Source organism: Tupaia chinensis, unplaced genomic scaffold (genome assembly GCF_000334495.1).
Source record: "Tupaia chinensis unplaced genomic scaffold, TupChi_1.0 Scaffold147218_1, whole genome shotgun sequence".
In the NCBI taxonomy this organism is placed as follows: domain Eukaryota; kingdom Metazoa; phylum Chordata; class Mammalia; order Scandentia; family Tupaiidae; genus Tupaia; species Tupaia belangeri.
In genome coordinates, this window is record NW_006207069.1 from 480,667 (window position 1) to 493,012 (window position 12,346).

Here is a 12,346-nt window from a genome sequence, read left to right on the forward strand (position 1 = left end):
TTTCTTTTTCTCACCTTTTATTACTTTATTGAAGAAAAAAGAGAGAAACGGACATAAGATAGGGTCATTGGACAGGTCCATTCTTCCAAGCTAATTTATATCACAGCTATGTAGTAAGACTGTGCCCAAACGGCTTTAGCTTCATAAAACGTAGGTCCAAGTAAAATAGCTTCTGACTAATATTCCCATTGATACCTTAGGGAGGGGGGTGAATTGCAAGAAAACCACTGTGTAATGGGAGAACTGCTGAAGTGAGATAAACGAAGAGGTTAAGATTCCAGGGAAGGAGAGTGGGGTGGGGTGGGGGCAGGAGGCTGAAGAGGTGAACTATGTTGCTCAAACTAGGAATTAACAAGAGGCTGGGACTCTGAGCTGGGGACAGAGAAGCTTGGGGTGCATTTGGAGGTGTCCTGGGTCAACAATCAAATTGGTAGTTGACAGGCCTCAAAACACTTGATTGATTTTCTCTGAAGATATTTGTTAAATTGAAAGTTTACATTGAAAGTTGAGCAGAAAGAAAAAAAAAAAAAAAAAAACCCTCTAAGCAAAAAAGCCCTGGAAGACAAAGAAGAGCTTTATTGCCCTATCTTTATCTTGGTGTTGAATAGACAATGATGGGGCCCTAAACAATAAACTGAGTCAAAACAAAACTGTAAATCAGTCTTGACTCAGCTCAGAATCTGATTGGATTAATGGCACTTACCACCACCACCCCCATCTAATAGTTTATCAGAGAAAATGGATGAGTACTTTCTCACTCTCTAGAGAAATATATATTATCATTTGAGTTTCTTTCAGAGCTATGGCTTGAATGTTTTTATCCCTTGCAAAATTCATGTGTTGGAAACAATGCCCAATGTGACAGTGATGGGAAAGTAATGGCACTTACCACCACCACCCCCCATCTAATAGTTGATCAGAGAAAATGGATGAGTACTTTCTCACTCTCTAGAGAAATATATATTATCATTTGAGTTTCTTTCAGAGCTATTTGGATTAATGGCACTTACCACCACCACCCCCATCTAATAGTTTATCAGAGAAAATGGATGAGTACTTTCTCACTCTCTAGAGAAATATATATTATCATTTGAGTTTCTTTCAGAGCTATGGCTTGAATGTTTTTATCCCTTGCAAAATTCATGTGTTGGAAACAATGCCCAATGTGACAGTGATGGGAAGTGGGGCTTCATGAGAGATATGCAGGTGATGAGGTCTCTACTCTCATGGACAGATCAATGCTTTAATAAATAGGACTTTCTAGAGTGAGTTTTCTCTTCTGCCCTCCTGCCATATGAAGAGCAGTATTTCCTCAGAGGATACAACATTCTAGGCACCATCCTACAAAGTGAGACTAGGTGCTTAACAGATTCCAAAAGTTCTTGGACGTTTTAGCTTCCAGAATGCTGAGAAATACATTTCTGTTCTTTAAAAATTACGCAGTCTGAAGTGTTCTTTTATAGCAGCATAAAACAGAATAAAACATCCAGTTTTACAGGCTATGGGTGACATTTAATCAAAAAAGTCTAGTCACAAGTCATTCACGGGAGTACAGCAGTAATGCGACACTCCTCGATGCTGAAGCCAAATGGGTAGGTACTGAATTCGTGTCATGGGTGTCCTTGTGCTTACTGAGTGCACTTGTGCATACCTACGATCCTGACTGGTAGAGACTTCTGGTAGGATTCTGGCATGATAACTGTTAGAAGTGCCTGTCTCTCTTTTTTTTCTTTCTCTTTCTTACGGAAAAATAAATAAATACACTAAAAATATTCTAGATGCATCAAGAAATAAAGTTGTACAAGAGGATTGCAAAAAATTAAAGAAAATATAAAATTAAAATATGAACTTACTTTGTTATTTTATATCTGTGTATATATATATATATTGATATAGGACACATGTGTTCACCAGCAAGAGAGAGAGAGAGAAATTGAAAAATCACCCTCCAAGGGTGATGGCAACACCACAATCCCCTCTCCTCCATTCTCCTCTCAGGATTTTGAGCATACATGCATATGTGCTCTGTTTCTCAAGCTGCTGTGTCTGGGACTCAAACCATGAAGTCAGCCACATGGGATCAAGCCACCTTAACTACCACACCACTGGCTATTCCATAAAATATGAGTTTATTTTGGCACAAAAATATTCTGTAATTTATGCAAAGTTTTTTTTTCATAACATTAGTTTTCTATGAACTTTTTGAAAATGCTTTGTATCTCCATACTGTGTCTCCATTGTCAAAGGAACCCGATGACACCAACATATATATGTATAATAAAAATTTTATCCATATGTAAGAGTAGACTGACAATGATCATAAAATTATTTAAATTTATATGTTTGAGAAAATAAAACAAAAAATATTTAATTTCACCAGCAATTTACATGTCTATAAAAGGATGAAATGACTATTAACCAAAGCAGGATTTGGATCACGTTCTCTTTGAGTGGATATTTCTGCTCTGCTAGAACTCTTTTTCCCTAAGCAAATCATTAACTACATGCTGGTGTTTTCTACCAAGATATTCCCAGCATATGTTACAGTTAATAATAAAACCTAGGCCAAAAATACAGAAAGTTTTTTTATAAACTGACTGGAACATTCAAGGTGACATTTGTTCACCAATGTTTAGACAAATTAGCGGATTCCAGATTTTTGAAGGATAGACCATATGACAGTAAAGATCTAAGAGAAAGGGAGCAATATGGGAAAAATATGGAACATATTTTTTAAATTTAGTTATTTAGCAAGCAGATCTGGGTATAAATATGTGAATCCCAGAATAGAGACGGGGGGAGATACTTTTACTTGGTGTGAGAAAATTTGCTGTTTTATGTGATTTTAGATGTAAATACTACAAAGTTATCAGTCACTGGTAGGAGCATAAAATAGTGCACTAGTAATTTATAATAAATAAACAGATATTTTTATAACAGTGCATAGTAGGGGTGCATTCAACACAGTGTTAAGAAATATGAAGGGTCTGGTCTGAGACTTTACCATATTTATATGCAGAAAAGTGAGCCTGCCTCAGTATTTTGGATGCTGACAGAAGATACAAATCTCTTGAGTTAGAGACAAAGGACTTGTTCACTCACATCATAGCCACCAGCATGAGCATTCATCTATATTGGTTCCCTTGCATTCAATGGTGAATGGGCATGATGTGAAGGAGCCTGGGTGCAAGCTAGGCATACATGAGTGATGCCACTAAGGAGCCTTAAGTTCAGGGAGTTTGGCTCTTTTATAGTTGCAAGTGAACATGTACGAATTCTCTCACAGGAAGTGTCATGATCCCTGTTATGATATGTAGCAATTAGATGTGTCCTTTGTTCCTAAAGGAGCCAAGTTTAATTATTATACCAAAATTCTAGAAGAGATGGGAACAAAACGGAAGTTAATACCTCTGCTTGCAAGACAAAAAAAAAAAAAAATTCAAGAGATACTTGGAACATTGTCTATCAGCTGGGCACATCTAGGGCGCATGTAAATGTCTATTAACTCATATGGTACAATGTCCATTCACCCAAGATCAAGGGGCTTGTATTTTCTGACTCTTAACCCATTGTGTTTTTATCTTGGTTGTCATCCAGAGAACTATTTTTGCATCCCAAAGTAAGTGTGAGTATATTCCTTCCTTCCCTTCTCTCCCTCATTCTGTCTCCCACTTGTTTCACTGGCACATACTCTGATAAAATTTTTTTCAATATATATTTTCTGCTATGCAACCATCCTCTCTTTCCACTCTCACTGTAGCTGATTTAAGTATTCATTTGTATGCTTTAAAAAATTGTTAAAAATTGGGCCAGCAGATGGCATGAAGGTTAAGGCATTGGATCTCACATGACTGACTATAATTTGAGCCCTGGACCAGAGGGCTTGAAAATCATATCAGGTGCTTGTACGTGCATGTCTTAAATCCTGAGAGAAGACTGTAGGAAAAGACATTGTGATAGGGACATCAGCCCGGGGGGTATGATTTCTCACTCGCCTTCTGTTTCTCTCTGGTGAGGGCACATATCCTTTAGACAAAACTAAAGAAGAAAATAGTTGTTGAAAATTGACATATAAACCAGGAACTTTAAAGAAATGTATATAAACTTTGAAGGAATACCTTAAGTGTGAGCACTATAAATGTTGTCCTATCACTGAACTAAGATTTTTTTCTAATATAATCATTAGTAAAATACACAAATTCCAGAAATAATAATCTTGGATAAAATACTTTTAGTTATTAACATGGGTTTCAAAAAATAAAATTCTTCTGTTTTCCTAAAGTAGTTTTGGAGTTAGTCCTATGTTTGCATTGCTTAAATACAATGCATGCTTAAATCTAGTCAAATTTTCATATTAGTTATTAAATTATAATTATTTCAAAATGTAAAATAAAATACGTATTAGAATGGAAAAAAATCTAGTAGAAATATGAGTATGGGTATCTTGGTAGGGCTTGAATCCACTAAGATAGTAAATTAAATGATCAGCCTGACTCTATAATTATTTGAAATATGCAAAAATATAAACTGGTATTTTTACATCTATTATACGTTTAACTATACTAAATAAATTTGGATTGTAAGATGAGATGTTGAAATGTAAGTCAATGTAGAATATTCAATTAAACAGAACTTGTCATACACAAACATGTACAAGATAAGATCCCATGAGTAGAGTGGACCATCTGGCTAGTCGAAATGGGAAAGATAAGTTTTGAATGATCATATGAATTTTAGTATAGCTATATGCACACTTTGGTATCACTGTAATGATCATTTAAAGTCACTTAGGGATAATGAGGAAAAATGCTTTTAGCAGGTTGTCATCTAGTGACTGGAATTTGAAAATACTTTTTCTAGATGTGTACAGAGAGGGAACTAAATGTTTACTTCAAGATGTATGTGCTATTGTTTCCTTCCTGTGATTCCGAGGCAAGTTTGAAAACCCTCATAAAAGTACATTCAGATAAACTTGATCAAAGGTAGTTTTAGGAAAGGAGAAAGTTGATGCTAATCAGAAAATTACACACACTGAAAAGCTTAATGCTTTTCTAAAGTACAAAGAATGTATATACTGTTATACACAACCTGGAGGAATCTACCAAATAGGGCATCTAACTAACAATGAATCTTCCATAGTTATAAAATAATGGGGTTCTTTTTCCCCACATGACACCAAAGGTTAAACAAAAACAATTCAAACACTTCCACAATACTCCACAATTATGTACACTTTTCTACCCGTATTTTGGAAAGTGTTTGTAATAACAAGAGGAAATAGTATTTGTAAAGCACGACTTGATAGCCTTACTAATACAAGATGATCTCAAACATTCCATTTCCATTCATAACTGTCCCTAGGACATATTTTTCATTTTTCTAATTTAAATATTTTCTACCTCCTAGCAGTTGCACAGCTCTCATAAACTCACTTGTCAGCTAAGATTTCTCTTAAAATGTACCCAAGAGCATATTATTACATGCACATTTCTTATTTAAAGGAATGCTTCTGAATAAATTCAATGAAAGTTATTTGTACATATGGCTCAATTTTAAATACAATCTATTCACAGTTCATAACATATTAACATCAAACTGACTTTGAATGCTGATTTGCAAGCTGTTTATGAGTGTATGAGAATAAAGCAGAAGGGATCAGACCTATTCCATATCGAGTCAAAGTAAAAACTGTACAGACCAAACATATATGTGTACTCATGTTCACCTTCATTGTCCTTAAGAGTGAAGTTTGGGTTTATAGGCAGATGTTCATCAAGAAAGAAGTTAAACCTTGGCCCGTTGGCAAAATCATCTTTATCAGTGGCACTGATGGTGTGAATAACCTAAAAAAAAAACAAATACTGAATAGTAAATTTAATCTGGCTTATTTTTCAAATTTTAATTCTACTATATTATTTTTACTTGTTAAAACAAGAATTTTTAAGAGATCTCTTTAGTCAATTCAAGTATTTTCAGATTCATAAAAGTACTTATTAACTGGTTCTCTCTTGCACTAGATTTTTAAAAAACATGGCACAATTTATAAGCATTCACACTTCATTTTTTAGCATGGTACAAGCATTTATAATTTTTTTTTCTTTATCACCCACAATAACTTGTGGTCAATTAATTGTAAGATTTTTATATACACACACACACAAATAATACTTTATATCTGCCATGAAAGGTGTTTATACACACACACACACACACGTACACACACATATTTGATGTAGAACAGCCTTCAGTGTACGTTGGTCTCAGTAAATGCAAAAGCAATTAAGTCTTTTTTTTTTTTTTTTACTATTTCAAGAGAACTTTGAGATTGTCATCCACCCCTTGCATTTTATACATGAGGAATTTGAGTTCAAAAGGGACTGTGATGTGCTCTAAATTCCTAAAACTAATGACAGGGGCAATACCCAGACCACATAGTTCTTTCTTAATGACTTCTCATCTCCAGTATCAAGAGAAAACAATTGGACTTAATGCACATTAAGAAGCTGACTAAATTAGAATTTATTAATAAAATATTCTAAGTGGCTCAAAAGCAGACACAAATTATAATAGTTGTGGTCATAATACTCTAAAAATTATATCCAAAAAAGATAAGCAAGACGATAATTTCCTCTTTTAAAAATTAGAATCCTAGGGTCAGCAGGTGGCATAGTGGTTGGGGTGGATGGATCCCACATGGCTGACGGTGTGATTTGAGTATTGAACCCAGTGGCTTGGGAAACGCATTGGGTGTGTGTGCATGTGTGTTCAAAATCCTAAGAGGAGAATGGAGACAAAAGGATTGTGGTGTGGCTATCCCCCTTTTTTTGTGGGAGAGTTCTCTCTCTCTCTTTCTCTCTTTGTCTCTCACTGGTGAGTAAATGCACTCTATAGCAAAATATGAAAAAAAAAGTGTCCTAATATTTAGATGTCATATTTTCAGCCTTTCCTTAGAACAAGCAAAAACAGAAAGAATATAGTCAGACAAATAGCATTTCCTGTTTTTGAAATGTAATGTGTCCATTTAAAAAATGGGTATATTTCTAAGAACATTTTATGCAATTTTTAATATTCTACAAGGAAAATAATTTACTAAGGGGCCTCACAGTTAAAATATAAATTCTTCTCCATATGCTGATCCTATTCGTTGGTCAGGGTGATAAAAGTACTGAGGAAAATGTAGTAGATGGAAGACAACCAGGAAACCACGTGTTTCCAAAAAGCGACAGTAAAACTAGTGCTTCAGTATATCCAAGGGATCGACTTCCTCCATATGATCCCAGTTCCGTCATAGCCTTTCAGTCTCTGTTCAAAGTGCACTCTGTCTCCAGGCAGTGTCACAACAGTCACGCAACTGGACCCACATGGCAAAGGTCCTGGGCTTGCTCCCTGGAACCTTCCTGCAGATGCTGTGATCCCAGCTAGCCGAGACTTGGGAGGGAACACTGTGTGAGGTCTCCATTGGGGGTTCCTATCTCTTTCAAAATAAATGCAAGTCTTATTTTATTATTATTATTATTTAAATTTTTCCAGAGGATGCATGAGTTCTCCAGGAAGAAACAGAGAGAGGGAGAAGAGAGAGAAAGTGAGAAGCCCACATGAGTATGGTCTTGCCACTGTTCCTTCTTCATTTCTTCATTTCTTCCTCCTTTCAGGATATTGAGCATCATCCAACACACACCTGCCACTAATCCTCAGATCCAGAAACTGAACTGATCGATTTGTCATGTGGAATTCAGACATTTTACCCACCAGACCATGGGTCGACACTCAATTTCCCAACTTTTTTATTTTTTTTAAAGAGAGATTTTTGCTAAAGGGGATGTTCACTCACCAGAGAGACAGAGACAGAAAGCAAGAAATCCCCCCCCCCCCCAACAGAGAGAGCAAAAAAAACCCCCCCCCCCCCAGGGTGATGCTCACACTGCAATCTCTTCTCCTCCAGTATCTTCTTGGGATTTTGGGCACACATGTACATGCACCTGGAATGAATTTTAAGTCATTGGGTCCAGAATTCGAACCACGGTTGACTATGTGGGAGTCCAGCAACAAACCATAATGCCATCTGCTGATCGCTCCATTTTTTTAATGTGCTTTCTGAGCAAGTCATTTTGTGTATCCTTTACCCCTGCTCTCTAGAGAAGTGTCTATCCCTCTTCTCTACTTTGTTTCCCCTCATATTATTTATTTATTAGCTGAACACTTCATATTTATTTATTGTTTTCTCCTTTTATTTCATGTAAAACAAGTCTGCATGTATCTTCTGTTTTTCTCTGTTTTGGACTTTTGATTCTGGTCAGGATAATTCCTTGATGAGGAATCAGAAGCAATCAGTAAGTTTTCTTAAGTGCCCATAAAGCTTTGAAATAAAGTTCAAATGCTGACAAAACTTAAGAACAGGGATCCAGCAGTTAGCATAATGGCTATGTCGCTGGACTCCCACATAGTCAACAGCAGTTCACGTCCCGGAGGGACCCGGTGGCTTAAAACTCACACTGGGCACGTGTGCATGAGTGCCCAAGATCCCGAGAGGAGAATGGAGGAGAAGGGATTGCGGCGTGACCATCCCCCCTGGGGGATGATTTCTCGCTTTCTGTCTCTATGTCTCTCTCTGTCTGTCTGGAGAGCACACGCGCCCTATAGCGAAAAACCTCTCCAAAAAAAGAAAAAAAACTTAAGAACACACCTATATTCTCTAAATATTAGTTACTTAATTGAAGTTAATACCAAATTTTCAAGTTTGTTTTCAGGGTTAAATAAATATAATCATTTAAAGCAGTCATCACGTGCTTCCCTAGCCCCCAATATTATCCCCCCCACACACACACAATTAGTCCTTTTATTCTTTAGTAAAATAAATGCTCTCTCATTCCTACTTCTCATTTATTACAATTTTCATTTGTGTTCCTATTTTTCTCCATCTCATTTTATCTTCCTGACACAATTTGCAAGTTTACTTTTAATCTCAGAATATAATTTTGAAAGGAATTGATGGAAATTTAATTCATTCTAATCAACTGAACAATTTTATGTTTCCTATGATAATCTGGGTGTAATTATTATTTTCTTTCTCGTTCATTTCAAAGTTAGTTTATAAATTATTATAATGTCGCCTTAATATTTTTATAAACATGAACGAATTATTCTATTTGTTAAAATTTACTATCATCCATATGATATTGTTTTCTATTTAATGTCTTTTGTAATCTTTAGTAAAACATCATTATTCTGAACTTAAATCTGAAAGTAATAGGTGATTTCAAATCTGAACTCAATCGGAAATTCACATTCAGTAAATTTATTTTCCTTACAGAGAACATTCCCAGTCTTATCTATTAGATTATCAGAAAAGTTGTGACACATTTTTGTATAGAAAAAAAAAAGTAATGACTTTTTCTGATAACCCATTATATAGCAAATTATGCGTTGATTATCACTTGTTGTTAAAGAGTATCTGACTCATCTCTCTATGAGAGTTCATGAACTCTTAGGGAATTATTGGCCATGAATCTATTCCTTAGTTTATATCCATAACATTTCTAAAAACTGTTTCTAAAAGGTAGAAGTTGGTATATGTTGGTCCAAAATTCTGGATTATACTCTTGATTTGAGTTGTTTTAAAACTCATCATTTTCCTTTCATTAGAAAACAGGGCTTCTACTCATTGTAACTTCAGACTTTTATTGCAAATCGTACCTCAGCACGTTTATGAGTTCTAGAAGAGTTAAACTTCGGGCAGCTGTCTACGTCATTGCCAGCTCTGCCTCATCAATATCTTCTCCCCTTTTCTCAGAGTTCTGACTACCTACACTGAGTGACCTGAGTTCGACTAGTGCAGTTGCTTGACAACACAAGATCCTTCAGAACGTCATTTGAAATTCTCATTTCTGCTGCTTTTTCTTTCTTCCTTAAGTTTGCCAGAGGGTGAGTGCACTTGCCAGAGAGAGAGAGATGAGAGAGAGAGAAAGTGAGAAAGCACCCCCCTTAGGGGTTGGTCAGGCTACAACCCCTTCCCCATCCTATTTCTTTTGGGGATCTTGGGCATGCATGCTCATGGGCCTGGGGTTTTGTTTGTTTGTTTGTGTCTGGTGTGTTTATTCAAGCCACTGGATCTGGGACTCAAATAGTGCCAGACCAGTTGGCCATGGAATCCAGTAACCATAATCACCATTCCATGAGCTAGTCCCTCATTTTTTCTACCTGAATGAAACTGTCTTCTTTCATATAACTGTGATCTAAATATGACAGAAATGAAGACTTAAATTTAGTCTACCATTTAGTAACAAAGGAGGATAAAAGTCAAATTTATAGTTGATATTTATAAATAATGATTAGGAATTTTTTATAATATCCACAAATGTATCTACTTTTTAAAATTTATTTTCCAAAGCATATTAAAGATAGAGTACTTTATTAGGAAATAAATTAAGCATCCCAATTTATAAAAACGCAATAGTATTCTATTGGTAAATGAGCAAATTTTAGGTATTTTATTTAAATAGGAAATTCTAAGAAAGACATGATATCTGGTTTAACTTAATAAGTGGTTTATTTTATAATGTAATCTTAAATTGGGTCTGCATAAATTTATTTGGTAATGATATCAACTTTGTTAGTTAAAAGAGGTTGATTTTTGATATTTTATAAGTTCTCTATTGACCTAGTTATTTCATACAGTGTTATATATTTACTAATCATATGTGATGGGGGGCAAAGACCAGTGTTACATAATAAAATTAATTATATGCCATGTTTTCTAAACTTACTGTTACAGGAAAATAAAAAAAGAGGGCCCACCTATAGTGTGGTGGCTGGTGCAGTTGGAACCCCCATGGTCAACTGTGCAATTCATATCCTGGTAGCTTGAAAATCACTCTGGGAACATGTGCCTCAGAGAAGGAGGGGCAGGAATTGTGGTCCAGCCATTACTCCCTGAGAGCAGTGCTTTCTCACATTTTCTCTCCCTCTGTGTCTCTACCAAGTGCATGTGTCCTATGGCAAATTAAAAATGAAAAGTAGGGGCCAGCAGGTGGCATGGTTGTTGTGGTATTGGACTCCCACATGGCAACTGCATTCTCACTTTCCTCTTTCTGTCTATGTCTTGCTCTGGTGAGTGAGCATACCCTGTAGCAAATTGGAAAATAATAATAACAAGAAGAAGAAGAAGAAATAAAATTAAATACATAATTCTAAAAATATTTTTAAAAGAACAGAGGAAATTCAAAACGAATAAGACATAGACACTTTTTTATTTCTCAATGTATCTCGTTTAGTCACATCTAAATTTTTTTGGATTTGCTCTACTTTGGGAACTTACTTTAAATTTCATGCATGCATGACTTACTTTTTAATACTTTTTCAGACAATTTATTTAAAGATTTTTTTTTAGAACAGGAAAATACATTAACTCAGAGAACGATAATTGTTGCAGTTTACACTGATACCTGAATTGACCTATTTCTGCTGTTATATGTGGTCAAAACTTTCATAAAAGGATAATCTTTTTGCCACAGCAATATCGTGATATATTTAGAGGTACAGCATTCATAAGAGAAATACCTGTACTTCTAAAAGCAATTGTCATAAAAATCAGAATTATCCTGCAACTGGGCAAGACAAATATGCTGCATAAAAGTTGTTTCACAAATTACTATTTATATAGTTTCCTATTCCAACTCTGCATCAGAACACATAAGAGTTTTCCAGAATGTTAAAAAGTCACATAAGGTTAAAAAGTCAGGCAGCAAACTAAAACGATCGAAAGATTCTCATCACTTTCTCGTGACATGGGGCAGTCACTCAGATAGACTACCTGCATTGATAAGGATTTGTTTAAGTACGGGTGCCACAAGCAACGTTTCAAAACAAGGTTTTCTCCCCGCAGTGAAAGTTTAAGTTCATTTGGTAAAAGGGTTGAAAACAAACAGACAAGCAATGACATAACAGTCCAATTATCTTATAATCACATCTAAAATCATAGGAGTTTAAAGACAACAATGGCTAAATATATAGTTTTTAAAGAATAAAAAGAAGTAACCACACAATTTAATCCACTTACAAGCCTGATCACAATAAATTTGAAATTAGAGGTACTATGTTGAGAAATGACTTTCTGAAAATCAGTAATAGCTATGTGAAGAAAAGAGAAGAAAAATGAAATACAGAGGTTGTGCATGGGTGGTGAGGTGCTGCCCTGCAGCGCTGGAGCCATGTGATCAAACAGTTTTCAGATCCTGAGCAGAACTGAATCCTGCCTGGCAGGTGCACCTGCCCGTGTACCTGCCCATGATACCTGCTGGCTGGAAGGCTGGGGAAGGAAATTCAGTCCTGGCAAGATTTTGTCATGAAT

General features: G+C 35.6%; 1 protein-coding gene across 1 annotated transcript in view; it reads right to left on the bottom strand.

The window, feature by feature from the left end:
• The window catches only part of LOC102499626 (cadherin-18-like), a 526,097-nt gene that overhangs the window by 29,963 nt on the left and 483,788 nt on the right, over window positions 1-12,346 (bottom strand). The window contains 1 exon segment of the mRNA XM_006169537.1: window positions 5,726-5,843. Within this exon segment, the coding sequence (XP_006169599.1) occupies window positions 5,726-5,843 (118 nt within the window).